Raw genomic sequence first — 15,781 nt, 5'->3', positions numbered from 1 at the left:
ATAAGAAGTTCATAAAGTAAATTTATGCAATACATACGGCTGTTGGTAAATTATTGCATCAAGAAATACATGTCAGCCGTTGTCCCACGGTCCATAATGGATCAACGAAGAATTATTTTTTATGTCGCACAAATGCTTCGCGCTGTTGCCATTTTTTTACGTCAGTACATATTCTACAAATACTCTGACTTGCAGGTTTTTGAATTCGTGTAGTAATCAGTCGTTATTAGCCAAAACTGAGCCATGTCAAACTTGTGGTTAACTGTAGCTAACTCCCTCTTCAAATGGCTCTGAGCACTATGGGACTTAACATCTATGGTCATCAGTCCCCTAGAACTCAGAACTACTTAAACCTAACTAACCTAAGGACACCACACACATCCATGCCCGAGGCAGGATTCCTTCAGTAGGCAAACCAAAAACAAAACTCCGTGGTCTGGTCTTGATAGGCCAATCAGGACACTGCAACCCTTTCGTGAGCGCTTTCTTCTGCCGCATCTGTCTGTTTTGTTCGTTGGCGACCAGCATCCGGCTCGTGCGCGTGGGAGGAGCCAGTTTCGCAGAATCCGCGATGACGGGTGGCGAATAATGTGAGGCACGGAAACTTTCCATCGGGACATATCACACCATGGAATTGCAAAGCTTCTAGAGGCGGGGGTGGTGGTGAGTTCCTACGGGACCAAACTGCTGAGATCATCAGTTCCTAGGCTTACACACTACTTAATCTAACTTAGTTTAAGTTGTCCTTATCGAAAGTTAGATAAGGACAACACGTACACCCATGCCCGAGGGATTACTCGAACGTCCGGCGAGGGGGGGGGGGGGGGGGGGAGCCGCTGCAACCGTGGCAAGGCGCCCCAGACCACACGGCTACCCCGCGCGTTTCAGCTACTAGAGTCTAGACCACCGCAGTTGCCCGCGCCATAAATCAAATTCATCTCAGCCATTTTGCGGTACATGTAGCTAGCCATGTTATTCCCAATGCTTCCACAAATTGAATGACGAATGTTTCAATGTGCTCTGCCTGTGCTGGGAAAGCAACGCCCTCTCGTCAACATAGCCCCTTCTCGTGGCGTTTGGGACCTCCGATTCCTAAGTGATTACTACATCTACATCTACGTGATTACTCTGCTATTGACAATAAAGTGCCTGGCAGAGGGTTCAATGAACCACCTTCAAGCTGTCTCTCTACCGTTTCACTCTCGAACGGCACGCGGGAAAAACGAGCACTTAAATTTTTCTGTGCGAGCCCTGATTTCTCATATTTTATCGTGATGATCATTTCTCCCTACGTAGGTGGGTGCCAACAGAATGTTTTTGCAATCGGAGGAGAAAACTGATGATTGAAAATTCATGAGAAGATCCCGTCGCAACGAAAAACGCCTTTGTTTTAATGATTGCCACTCCAATTCACGTATCATGTCTGTGACACTATCTCCCCTATTTCGCGATAGTACAAAACGAGCTGCCCTTCTTTGTATTTTTTCGATGTCATCCGTTAATCCCACCTGATGCGGATCCCACACCGCACAGCAATACTCCAGAATAGGGCGGACAAGCGTGGTGTAAGCAGTCTCTTTAGTAGACCTGTTGCACCTTCTAAGTCTTTGGTTTGCTCTATCCACAATATTATCTATGTGATCGTTCCAATTTAGGTTATTTGTAATTGTATTTAGTTGAATTTACAGCCTTCAGATTTGTGTGACTTTTCGCGTAATCGAAATTTTGCTGATTTCTTTTAATACTCATGTGAATACTTCACATTTTTCCTTATTGAGGGTCAATTGCCGCTTATCGCACCACACAGATATCCTATCTAAATCATTTTGTAAGTCGTTTTGATCATCTGATGACTTTACAAGGCGGTAAATGACAGTATCATCTGCAAACAATCTAAGACGGCTACTCAGATTGTCTCCTTCATCGTTTAATATAGATCAGAAACAACAGAGAACCTATAACACTTCGCTGGGGAACGCCGGATATTGCTTCTGTTTTACTCGATGACTTTCCGTCTATTACTACGAACTGTGGCCTTTCTGACAGGAAATCACGAATCCAGTCGCACAACTGAGGCGATACTCCGTAGGCACGCAGTTTGGTTAGGAGACGCTTGTGAGGAACGGTGTCGAAAGCTTTCTGGAAATCTAAAAACATGGAATCAATTTGACATCCCCTGTCGATAGCACTTATTACATCATGAGTATAAAGATTTAGTTGTGTTTCACAAGAACGATATTTTCTGAAACCGTGTTGACTATGTGTCAATAAATAGTTTTCTTCGAGGTACTTCATAATGTTCAAATACAATAGATGTTCCAAAATCCTATTGCAAATCGACGTTAGTGATATAGGCCTGTAATTCGGCGGATTACTCCTACTTCCCTTTTTGGGTATTGGTGTGACTTGAGCAATTTTCCAGTCTTTAGGTACGGATCTTTATGTGAGCAAGTGCTTGTATATAATTGCTAAATATGGAGCTATTTTATGAGCATACTCTGAGACTGTTGACTGGAATACTCTCTTTCAAATTCTAAAGGTGGCAGGGGTAAAATACAGGGAGCGAAAGGCTATTTACAATTTGTACAGAAACCAGATGGCAGTTATAAGAGTCGAGGGACATGAAAGGGAAGCAGTGGTTGGGAAGGGAGTAAGACAGGGTTGTAGCCTGTCCCCGATGTTGTTCAATCTGTATATTGAGCAAGCAGTAAAGGAAACAAAAGAAAAATTCGGAGTAGGTATTAAAATTCATGGAGAAGAAATAAAAACTTTGAGGTTCGCCGATGACTTTGTAATTCTGTCAGAGACAGCAAAGGACTTGGAAGAGCAGTTGAATGGCATGGACAGTGTCTTGAAAGGAGGATATAAGATGAACATCAACAGAAGCAAAACAAGCATAATGCAATGTAGTCTAATTAAGTCGGGTGATGGTGAGGGAATTAGATTAGGAAATGAGGCACTTAAAGTAGTAAAGGAGTTTTGCTATTTGGGGAGCAAAATAACTGATGATGGTAGAAGTAGAGAGGATATAAAATGTAGACTGGCAATGGCAAGGAAAGTGTTTCTGAAGAAGAGAAATTTGTTAACATCCAGTATTGATTTAAGTGTCAGGAAGTCATTTCTGAAAGTATTTGTATGGAGTGTAGCCATGTATGGAAGTGAAACATGGTCGATAAATAGTTTGGACAAGAAGAGAATAGAAGCTTTCGAGATGTGGTGCTACAGAAGAATGCTGAAGATTAGATGGGTAGATCACATAACTAATGAGGAAGTATTGAATAGGATTGGGGAGAAGAGAAGTTTGTGGCACAACTTGACCAGAAGAAGGGATCGGTTGGTAGGACATGTTCTGAGGCATCAAGGGATCACCAATTTAGTATTGGAGGGCAGCGTGGAGGGTAAAAATCGTAGGGGGAGACCAAGAGATGAATACACTAAGCAGATTCAGAAGGATGTAGGTTGCAGTAGGTACTGGGAGATGAAAAAGCTTGCACAGGATAGAGTAGCATGGAGAGCTGCATCAAACCAGTCTCAGGACTGAAGACCACAACAACAACAAACTCTGAGAGGAATCTGACTGGTATACAATCTGGACCGGAGGCCTTGCCTTTATTAAGTGATTTAAGCGGCTTCGTTACACCTAGTATATCTACTTCTTTGTTTCTCATCTTTGCAGTTGTTCTTGACTGGAATTCAGGAATATTTACTTCATTTTCTTTGGTGATCCTTGTTGTATGCCCAGTGTGTCAATTCAGTTTGTACACTTTTTGTTGCATCGCCCTGTATATATAGCGTTTGCTCTGCGGAATTGTCGTGCACGGACCAGTGTCTTGCCCTTCAAAGTTGTCACCAGGCAGAGTTGGAACTGACGTTTTCAATTTCGCTTGTCATATTTTGCAAATACTCTTGTCATCCATACAGACTGAACCATAAACACCCTAACCGAATGTGGCTGATATTTTACTGTGCTACTGCCTAATCCTAAAAGAATTAATATCTTCATAGTCAAGAAAACATAACTCGTATTGCATTAGGAAACATATCTACATAGTTCGAAATTAGGATCCAGATAAGTAAACTCCATTAAAATAATTTGATTGAATCACTCATTTATTGCAAAAATAAATAAATAAATAATAAATCTACAAAAGTACAAAAGTAGTTCAAAGTGTTAGTAAAAATGAACATTAACGTTTGGCAGTGATGCGAACAACTCGAAAGCATATTAAACAGCAAAACCACCTTACAAGAATCTTGGCGACTTCTAAAGGTAGCTTACTGTGACAAATATGTAAGATAACATTTTGACACACTTAAGAAAATGTGTTAAAATTTCCACTGAAGCATTCCGAAAAAAATGGAGTGAAATTCCTGAAATGCGGAAACATAATATTTGCTGTCATAGTGAAATTTCCCATGCATTGGCATATGAAATCGTAGGGAGGAACCTATACCATAAGTCGTGGTCTTCATTTATAATACTGTTAAGTGTGTTAGTGGTTCTCAGGAATCATGCCATTAAACTGACTGGCACAGGCATTTTGTGTATTTCGATTGGCGATCACAGCAGTCAAACACAGACGAGAATAAAAATATTTGCGTTCAATGAAAAATAGGTATTTACACCGAGAGGTTTTTCTGGTCTTCTTGCTCAGCAATAGCTGCACAAGTGATAAATAGGTAACTACAATGTCTTATGTACTAACAGCACACTGATTTAAAATAAATATATCGAACCAAAGCACTATTTACAAGCGTGTGGAAGATTGTGGGGGAAAAGATGAAACGATAAATTATAACAATGATGAGTTGAGTAGTCATGTAAAATTGTAGAGGAGATGGAGAATGACATGATGAAACGATAAATTAAAAGCGATGATGAGTAGAGTTGTGGTATAAAATTGTAGAAGAGGTAGAGAACGAAATGATGAAACAATAAATTAAAAGCGACAATGAGTGGAGTTGTGTAAAAGTGTAGAGAAGCTAGAGAACGGAATGATGAAATGGTAAATTAAAAGTGATGCTGAGGGGAGTTGTGGTGTCAAATTGTAGAGGAGGTAGAGAACGAAATGATGAAACGATAAAATAATAGTGAAGACGAGTAGAGTTGTATTCAATTGTAGAGATAGATAATGAAATGATAAAACGATAAATAAAAAGCGACAGTGGGTTGTGATGTAAAACTGCAGAGGGGGTAGAGACGAAATGATGAAACGATAAATTAAAAGCGATGAGAGGAGTTGTGTTGTGGTAACGATGACACCGCCCCGGATGCCGTGGTGCGTGAAGCTGACATCACTGTTGAACGGGACGGCAAGATCACAGCAGCTGATCCGCTTCGCGCAGCGGTGACGTCACAGCGACTTGTCACGGTGACGTCATCAGAACTCGGCTGTGGCGAAACGCTGTCCGCCCATAGCCAGGGGAACCAGGAGCGGGCGGGCGTCAGACGAGCAGCTGCTGTTCCAGAGCTGGTCCAGGGCTCCAGCCGGGAGGGAATTCTCCACTGCAGTTCCATTGCGCCGGCAGGTTGCTCCAGCTTCTTCACTGAATTCGTCTGTCGCACCCCTGTAACAAAAATAAATACGTTAATATCGAAAAATCCATAGTTTTACACTTTTATTGTCTCATTTCCTAACTTAACTCTCTCATCAGCGTCTGATTTGACTAAATATACTCCAGCACCCACTTTTATTGATGTGCAATTTAAACCTTTGTGTCAAGACAGTATCTTACAACCTCTGTGTCAAGGCAGTACCCATTCCATTCAACTGATCTTTCAAGTCCTTTGCCATCTGTGACAGAATTACAATGTCATCGGCAAACCTTAGTATTTTCATTTCTTCTGCCTGAGCTTTGTTTCTTTTTCCAAATTCCCCCTTCGTATCCTTTATTGGTTTTCAACTACTGAGTCTTGATATCTGCAGGTTGCTTTCTGTACAAATTGCATATAACGTTTTGCTCACAGTATTTTTTCCCCTCTTACCCTCAGCATTCAAGAGAAGGTGTTCCACTCAACGTTGTCTAAAGATTTTTGTAGCTGCGCGAATGCTGTAAGTCTTGGGTTTCAATTCTCTCAATAGCTAGACGGAAGTGAGGATGCGGTTATAATTTGACAGTTTAATATTTCGGCTCCATTGTACTTAACAATTTTTTTTTTGGTCATCAGTCTACTGACTGGTTTGATGCGGTCCGCCACGAATTCCTTTCCTGTGCTAACCTCTTCATCTCAGAGTAGCACTTGCAACCTACGTCCTCAATTATTTGCTTGACGTATTCCAATCTCTGTCTTCCTCTACAGTTTTTGCCCTCTACAGCTCCCTCTAGTACCATGGAAGTCATTCCCTCATGTCTTAGCAGATGTCCTATCATCCTGTCCCTTGTCGTTATCAGTGTTTTCCACATATTCCTTTCCTCTCCGATTCTGCGTAGAACCTCCTCATTCCTTACCTTATCAGTCCACCTAATTTTCAACATTCGTCTATAGCACCACATGTCAAATGCTTCGATTCTCTTCTGTTCCGGTTTTCCGACAGTCCATGTTTCACTACCATACAATGCTGTACTCCAGACGTACATCCTCTGAAATTTCTTCCTCAAATTAAGGCCGGTATTTGATATTAGTTAACAATACGACCATGTTAAAACTGAGGTGCTTTAGAAAATCAGCCTTTCGTCTTTAGACACGCACCCCAAGAATCACGGTGCCTCATAAATAATTCTGTGCATCAGTTCATAAATAAATAAAAATTCATTTTTCTAATCCAAACGTCTTTTTCTAGCTCCATTATTTAGTTCTTCCCACGCCCATGAGCCCATACAAACACAGTTCAATACCACTTAAAAATCTAATGATCTAAGTTTGTATACCAATATCGAGATCAAAAATAGTTCACCTACAGCGCAAAAAACAATACACATTGCCATGAAAATGTGATTAAAATACAGCAAGTTTTCATAAGAGCGGGCATAAATGTAACGGGACATAGAGAATGCTCCACTGAACAATTTGTGGTAGGGAAGCTGCGGCCAGAGAAGCCTCCTTAAGGATATATGGAAGTAATCTTGTCTAGCACAACCGTTTTCTAGCTTGCTTACAATTAACATGTGTACAAGTTTACACGTACTGTGCTGTTTATTTATATGTGTGTACACTGTGTGATCAAAAGTAACTGGACACCCCCCAAAACATAGGTTTTTGATATTAGGTGCATTGTGCTGCCACCTACTGCCAGGTACTCCATATCAGCGACCTCAGTGGTCATTAGACGTCGTGAGAGAGCAGAATGGGGCGCTCCGCGGAACTCAAAGACTACGAACGTGGTCACGTGATTGGGTGTCACTTGGGTCATACGTCTGTACGCCAGATTTACACACTCCGAAACATCCCTAGGTCCACTGTCTCCGATGTAGTAGTGAAGTGGAAACGTGAAGGGACACGTACAGCACAAAAGCGTACAGGCCGACCTCGTCTGTTGACTGACAGAGACCGCCGACACTAGAAGAGGGTCGTAATGTGTAATAGGCAGACTTCTGTCCAACCATCAGACAGGAATTCCAAACTACATCAGGATCCACTGCAAGTATTATGACAGTTAGGCGGGAGGTGAGAAAATTCGGATTTTATGGTCGAGCGGTTGCTCATAAGCAACACATCACGCCGGTAAATGCCAAACGACGCTTCGCTTGGTGTAAGGGGCGTAAACATTGGACGATTGAACAGTAGAAAAACGCTGTGTGGAGTGACGAATCACGGTACACAGTGTGGCGACGCGATGGCAGGGTGTGGGTATGGCGAATGCCAGGTGAACGTCATCTGCCAGCGTGTGTAGTGAAAACAGTAAAATTTGGAGGCGGTGGTGTTATGGTGTGGTCGTGTTTTTCATGGAGGGGCCTTGCACCCCTTGTTGTTTTCCGTGGGCCTATCACAGCACAAGCCTACATTGATGTTTTAAGCACCTTCTTGCTTCCCACTGTTGAAGAGCAATTCGGAGATGGCGATTGCATCTTTCAACACGATGAAGCACCCGTTCATAATGCACAACCTGTGGCGGAGTGGTTACACGGCAGTAACATCCTTGTAATGGACTGACTTGCACAGAGTCCTGACCTAAATCATATAGAACACCTTTGTGACGTTTTTTAACGCCGACTTCGTGCCAGGCCTCACCGACCGACATCGATACCTCTGCTCAGCGCAGCACTCCGTGAAGAATGGGCTGCCATTCCCCCAGAAACCTTCCAGCACCTGATTGAACGTGTGCCTGCGAGAGTGGAAGCTGTCATCAAGGCTAAGGGTGGGCCGACACCATATTGAATTCCAGCATTACCAGGTGTCCGGTTACTTTTGGTCACATAGTGTATAAACAAGGAATTGCCAGAATATTAGCTGCCCGTGATGTAATTATAAACACATCAGGGGTATTTATCAGGGTGCTTCAGAGTCTTATTCGCCGATGTTACGCTTGCATTGAGGTTGCTGGCCGTCAGTTTCAGCACATTTTGTAAGATACAGTACATATGGTACGTTCGCTGTGTCAGTGATGGTATTTGCAGTTAATTGTGACTAATGTAAATTAAAAAGTTCACAGTAATATGATTTTAATCTTATTATTTCCTTAAGGGGACCGTGTTGTTGAGGAGGCGGACGTGTGCGGGTCACTGCACTCCGCAGAATGACCGCCGCTACAACGCATCGCTCTCAGGTCGATGCTCGCCCTTGACGACGTGCTTACCGCCAGCTGTTCGTGGCATGCTCGGCCTTCCTGGGGAACCTCCTGTCTCTTGTCGCACGACACACAAAGCCCTGCTGACCTTCACATGCGCTATGAATGAAGTGCGCGATGCGGCTTACCTTGCAATCAGGTTTTCCTTGCGAGCCGGCAGCAGAGAGCCGGCGGTGTGTGCGTGCTTGTGGTCGCCTTCATCCCAGAGTAGAGACTTCACGCCGTCTGCAAGTAAACAGAGGAGTGACGTCAACATTGGAAGTGCTTCGAAAAAAGTCCGTGATAAGTTTGTCATGTACGGTGATACAATAAAGTGCTCTAAATTCAGAGTATATCGATCTTCCATACAAGCAAACTGACACACACACACACACACACACACACACACACACACACACACACACACACACACACCGAGAGAGAGAGAGAGAGAGAGAGAGAGAGAGAGAGAGTGAGAGTAAGAGTGAAATATGGTGGGACTGGAAGAAGACATAGAAAGGAAAGACAATGAGAGTAAGATAATCAGATATGAAAAAGAAAAGATGAATATGAGGAGGGAAACGAAAAGCTAGAAGTACAGTAAAGTAACGAAGAGAGAAAGAGAGAGAGAGATTCAGAGACAAATAAGAGCAGAGGAAGAGACAAATATGTTATAGATGAGGAATACACAATAAGATATTGATATGGAGAAGGAGGGACAGAAAAAAGAGAGAGCTGTATAGAGAAAGAGGATCAGAAGTGAATGAAAAGTATGGAGAAAGAGGAAGAAGACGAATAGAGGCAGAAAAAATAGCAAGACGAGCAAGAGAGAAAGATATAGAGAAAGAAAAATGAGATGAGAGAAATATATGGAGAATGAGAGTAGAGAGCAAGAGATATTTACAGAAAGAGAAAAAGAGAGAAATATATGGAGAATAATGAACTGAAAAAGATTAAGATGTGACGAAAGAGAACGAAGAGGAGAAGATAAATCTACAGTACGAAATAAGTAGAGAGAGGAAGTAAAAGATGAAGAGTGTGACGCAAAGCCATTACATAAAATGTTGATAATTGCGTAAATATTAGTGAAACTGTGGAATTTGACTTCATACGCGGTTAAAGGCGCTGCAGCCTGGAACCGCGAGACCGCTACGGTCGCAGGTTCGAATCCTGCCTCGGGCATGGATGTTTGTGATGTCATTAGGTTAGTTAGGTTTAACTAGTTCTAAGTTCTAGGGGACTAATGACCTCGGCAGTTGAGTCCCATAGTGCTCAGAACCATTTGAACCATTTTGAACTTCATACGCGTTGATTTAGAGCGACGCCGATTTCTTTCTGCAAAAATAGTAAAGACTTGTATGTCCAGTACTTCTCTAGGAAAGCTGCAAGCGACTGTCATACTTTTTCATACATTAAAAAACCAAGTTATTTCTCGATCTATCAGTAGGAATAAGATCTCCCGATACCTGAGTAACTGAATAAATTGCGTTTAAATCCACAATCGTTGTCAGAAATTTTGCAGAAACTGCTTTGAGTAAGAAAGTGGGAACTAAACATATGCATTTTTTGTGATGGATTCCAAGTTTAGATCCCACAGAACTCTGTAGAGAAATGCTATAAAAACAATTATCAGAAAATAGAGAAATTACCAGATGTTTTTCCATTTATGGAAACAGCCATCTATTAAACAAACTCGACCCCATAACTGATCCATGCCGTGACGGCGATCAGTAAATTCAGGACATCTCTACGATGTCTGGAGTAATTTCAACTCAAATTGGAACACATACGATGAAGGCCCAGGAGATGTTCCCCTGAGTGAGAGACAACCTTTGCACTCCAATTTGTGGTGATGTGATGGTAACTGAGTTAAAGCTGGTACGCCATAAGCAACCACATTTGGTGCAAGTATGACGTACGGTCTGGAGAAATGCAGGTTGTCCCAGGAGCAATGCTCAGTATTCAGGAATACGGCAGGAACGATCGTTGGAAGCGAAGAAGTCTACTGAACATGGGCTCTAAAGAGCGTACCCTAGTAGCATCTTCGATGCTGTGAAAAAACATCTTCTATTGCAAGGTCTTTGCTTTGCTTATTTTGGAAGGAGATTGTATGGACTAAAACAAGAAAAAATTGTCGCGTAAACAGGGACTCCAAAACGCACACTTCAAGAGCTATGGACACTTACTCAGTAGAAGCGACGTGTTTCACAGTAGTGAACACGAATAGAGCCCTTCATAGTATTTAAGCCATGTGTTTTACAGCCCTTGTACGCTGGACATTTTTCTCCCAAAATACGGAAACCAAAGAGCTTGTAGCAGAAGAGATTCGTTTGATACCACTGAAGATGAAGAAACATTCACAGCTTTGGGGCACGCATTTCACAGCCCATGTTTACTAGACATTTTTTGCCTCAAATGTTTGTTCCCGTCAATAATTTCATCTTGAAACTCCTCCATTGCTCCGTGTTAGCGTACAAAAACAACAGGAGACTATGAGTCCGTCTTGATGCAAACACTTTCGTGTTTATTTACTTATTCCCAAGCCGGCCGTTGTGGCCGAGCAGTTCAAGGCGCTTCAGTTCGGAATTGCGCTGCTGCTAGGTCTCAGGTTCAAATCCTGCCTCGGGCATGGATGTGTCTGCTGTCCTTAGGTTAGTTAGGTTTAAGTAGTTCTAAGTCTAGGGGACTGATGACGTCAGATGTTAAGTCCCATAGTGCTCAGAGCCATTTGAACCATTTACTCCCAATTAGTTTTAGCGTCAAATATTGCCGTCATCAGTGGTTTTTTTTATTCTTATTTACTATACGTCACAGCTTGGTTTCACGATTGTAAAACTATACGTCACAGCATTTTTTAAGGTCGTAAAACTATTTTGAGACATATAGTAAATAAGAATCAAAGAACCCACTGATGATGGCGGTATTTGTATTTGTTGTTGAAACTAGGTTGGAAATAAATATTAATGCGGAGTCACAATCCCATGCTGTTGTATCGTACTTGTCATATCTCTGAATATTGATCATTCCTTCTGGGACACGCTGTAGAATTTAGGTGTAGAACATTCCTAGCACACTTAAGTATGGGGTGCGAGATTCAGTACACATATGCTTTACTACCGAACAAAATATACCGCTCCGTAAGACGCCCCAAGAACCCTTGTCCCATGGGGTAGGGGCGTAAAAGTGTTGACATGTAAAAATAATAGAAAACAACTGATGATTTTGACGAATCCATAGTATGAGAGAAATAAGCGACAGGGAAAAGGTCGTAAAGTTGCGATATATCGCTGCTTCAGAACCTGACAGCTTCAATCACCATCGGCAACAAATGAACTGCAGCTGAATTTACTGGATAATTACATTTGATACAATCTCTTGAGAGACATAATATGTCATATTACGGCTCATTGTATTACCACGTTTTCAGTACTTGTCGGCAGGACGTGCTACTAAATCCACGACCTGGCACATGACAGACAATATGCAAGGTATCGGTACTCACCTAGCAACAAGCTGACGTATGACAAGATCTGCGACTGCAGGGTTCTGGGTTCTCCCTCCGGCAGAGGCGCGGAAACTGGGACGCACCGCCCCTCGGAGTCCCTCTCGTGGCCCTCTGCGCATTCACACCTGAAACATTGGTTCCTGTCTCAGCCTTGTGCCTGCAAAGCGTCTCACCTAGTGAAAGAACTTTGGAGCGTGAGAGCAAAACGAAAATAGCGCCTCTAAATTCCATGAATCTTTTGTGGAGTGTGTGCTTCAAAGTAAACATTCCACAAAAACATCACGGAGTCCAGTTATTGATGGCCCTATTATGCATGCATCGATATGCACTAATCAGCCAAAACACTGCGACCACTGAAAACCGCTACGTTTGATGCCGGCTGGTTGCGTTGCAGGCACGTGACGCAGTAGCAAAAGTATGTAAGCGGTGCAGTCACGGACGGGGGATCACCCTAGCAAAGATATGCTCTGCAAATGGAGAAATCCATTGAGAGAACTGACTTTGACAAACGGCAGATTTCAAAATCTTGAACATGGCTGCGAAACAGCGTCTTTGTAAATTTGAAGAGGTCGAAAAAATCGGCCAAGCAGTTGCAAAACAAAGGTTTATTATCTCTTGACCTAGGTTCCGATATTTCTAAAAATATCTTCTTCAGAAGTCCCCTGTTGTATCTGCGAATAATCTAGTCTATTGTGAGCTGTTTGTTGGTTGATTAGTAGGTGCGGTCTCTATATCACTTTACAGTCTAAAGTTAGTCCGAGGTATTTTAGTGTGTTAGTAAATTGGAGAGGAAGTTTGTAAAAATGATGAGCTAGAAAAGAATAGAACATGAGTGTTACGTGAGGAAAGGGGGAAGTGCTGTAGTAGAAGAAGAAGATGGTGATGAAGAGGAAGGAAATGGATCGAAGGCGACTAAAATGGGAACTGAGTGGAGGTGTGTGAAAGGAAATCATGAGGAGATTGAGATGGGGCTTTGTTGGGTAACAGTTCCTACCGACTCCTTTGTCGTATTCAGCTCGTACGTAAAGCCACTCTCGCTATGTCGAATGAGCCATCGCAGCAGAACTCTGAAGAGTGCGTTTATTGTTTTGTTTGTTACGGATCTGCATTGACCGACAATGAACCAATGAAACAGCAATCGCGTCATTGTTGCACGTGTGTTGCACTGTGTGTTGTGTGCATGTTTTGAACTGTCTCATAAAAAAAGACGGATCGACGTGTATACTTTTTACCATTTTACAAATTGTTGACTTCAGTGAACGAATAAACAGGCTATGGAACGATGAGGATGAATATGGTTATGGGGAATTATCGGCACAGGAGTCAGCTATCCACGTTGCTCCACTGCCTTCTTCCATGGCTTCCTACGGGAGAACAGGACTGCCAGTCACTGAATATATGGAGACATTCATCCCACAGCAACTACATTTGCAGAATGAAATGAAATGATCGCATGGCATTTACTGGCCGGGATATCCCTTTCGGGGTTCGGTCGCTGTATTGCAAGTCTTTTCAGTTGACGCCACTTCGGCGACTTGCGTGTCAATGATGATGAAAATGATGATGAAGGACACACAACACCCAGTCCCCTGCCGGGAATCGAACCCGGGCCCAGTTGCGTGGTAGGCGGTATCGTTAGACGTGTAGCTGGTCTCTTATTACACGTTATTTTTTAAATAACGGTGTTGCCGTTATAAATGTAAGGAAGTACCACTGTTTTTAAATTTAATGTAATCCTCTTGTCTATAAATTCTACTGAAACAGTGGTTCAGAATCCATAGTTCGTGAGCACAGTAGCTGAATCTTCCCGCCATCTTACATCTATGTGCTGCAAATTATTCAATAGCAAAGCTGGCTCAGAGTACTTAACTGCCCCTTGGTCTATTTTCACTCGCCCCTCACACCCCTAACTTACTTGACCAATGTTCCGTCTCCATACTTCAACCCTTTCCTCCATCCCTTTCGGCACTCCCATCCCCTGGAACATTACATCCCACTTGACTCACCCCTTACAGGGGAATCTGCAGCTATGAGTGTCCTTCTTTCTGCCTTGATATCGTTAACTTTTGACATTTCGGAAATTATCAACGGTGACACCAAGTTAAAATGATCAACACACCCGAACAGGAGGATATGGGATGTCACATATAACAGTGTTCAAAGAGGAGTCTTAAGAAAAGATGATGCTACAGATGCTTAGTACTGCCGAATCAGCAGTTCAGAACTCACATCTCATAGCTGATTTGTACATGTCAGTATTTAAAAAAGAATCATCTCTAGATGACCTTTGTAACGAAAATAGTGAAATACATCTGAAATGAAAACAAATTATGTAGTTAGCGCCTGAAACCAGAAATTAACAGGTGAAAGTGCCTGTATGAGTGAAGAGGTACTTTGATTACCGAGTGTTTCCGAAAATAAAATTAGCAATGTTAGGATTCGAAACAAGAACCCCTCACATGCAGACTCCTGCGTGAGGCAGAATAGAGTTTTCACGGTCCACAGGGCACAGGTTGGATCAAGTAGGCGGCGATGTACAGTATTCAGGCCAAGTGGACAAAAAGGTACTGCTAAGCAGTCTGAAATAAACCTGCGTTCTCTAACTGCTACTGCAGCAATACTGCTACCTGTTACGTCACATAGAGTCGCCTGTTGCTGTGTAATGGATATGGAAATGACACACTTCGCTATCATACAAGTAAGACAGAGTCTGAGTAATGACGGTCCCAGGATGGTGCCCTAAGGTACCGCCAAGTCGTACGTACACTACTGGCCATTAAAAATGCTACACTACGAAGATGACGGGCTACAGACGCGAAATTTAACCGACAGCAGGAAGATGCTGTGATACGCAGATGATTACCTTTTCAGAGCATTCACACAAGGTTGGCGCCGGTGGCGACACCTACAACGTGCTGACATGAGGAAAGTTTCCAACCGATTTCTCATACACAAACAGCAGTTGACCGGCGTTGCCTGGTGAAACGTTGTTGTGATGCCTCGTGTAAGGAGGAGAAATGCGTACCATCACATTTCCGACTTTGATAAAGGTCGGATTGTAGCCTATCGCGATTGCGGTTTATCGTATCGCAACATTGCTGCTCGCGTTCGTCGAGATCCAATGACTGTTAGCAGGACATGCAATCGGTGGGTTCAGGAGGGTAATACGGAACGCCGTGCTGGATCCCAACGGCCTCGTATCACTAGCAGACGAGATGACAGGCATCTTTTCTTCATGGCTGTAACCGATCGTGCAGCCACGTCTCGATCCCCGAGTCAACAGATGGAGACGTTTGCAAGACAACAGTCATCTGCACGAACAGTTCGACGACGTTTACAGCAGCATGGAATATCAGCTCGGAGACCGTGGCTGCAGTTACCCTTGACGCTGCATCACAGACAGGAGCGCCTGCGATGGTGTACTCAGCGACGAACCTGGGTGCACGAATGACAAAACGTCATTTTTTCGGATGAATCCAGGTTCTGCTTACAGCATGGTGATGGTCGCATCCATGTTTGGCGACATCGTGGTGAACGCACATTGGAAGCGTGTATTCGTCATCGCCATACT

General features: G+C 43.0%; 1 protein-coding gene across 1 annotated transcript in view; it reads right to left on the bottom strand.

Annotated features, from left to right (window-relative positions):
• Window positions 1–4,180: 4,180 nt before the first annotated feature.
• The window catches only part of LOC124719047, a 29,050-nt gene continuing 17,449 nt past the window's right edge, over window positions 4,181–15,781 (bottom strand). Inside the window, exons 4-6 of the mRNA XM_047244718.1 lie at window positions 12,208–12,335; window positions 8,855–8,951; window positions 4,181–5,568 (exon numbers count right to left, since the gene is read on the bottom strand). Coding sequence (XP_047100674.1) covers window positions 5,382–5,568; window positions 8,855–8,951; window positions 12,208–12,335 — 412 coding nt within the window. The 3' untranslated portion in view covers window positions 4,181–5,381. The remainder of the gene's footprint in view (window positions 5,569–8,854; window positions 8,952–12,207; window positions 12,336–15,781) is intronic.

This window comes from Schistocerca piceifrons, chromosome 10 (genome assembly GCF_021461385.2).
Source record: "Schistocerca piceifrons isolate TAMUIC-IGC-003096 chromosome 10, iqSchPice1.1, whole genome shotgun sequence".
Classification (NCBI taxonomy): domain Eukaryota; kingdom Metazoa; phylum Arthropoda; class Insecta; order Orthoptera; family Acrididae; genus Schistocerca; species Schistocerca piceifrons.
The sequence above is the reverse complement of the archived record's forward strand: the minus strand, read 5'-3'. Positions and strand labels throughout refer to the sequence as shown.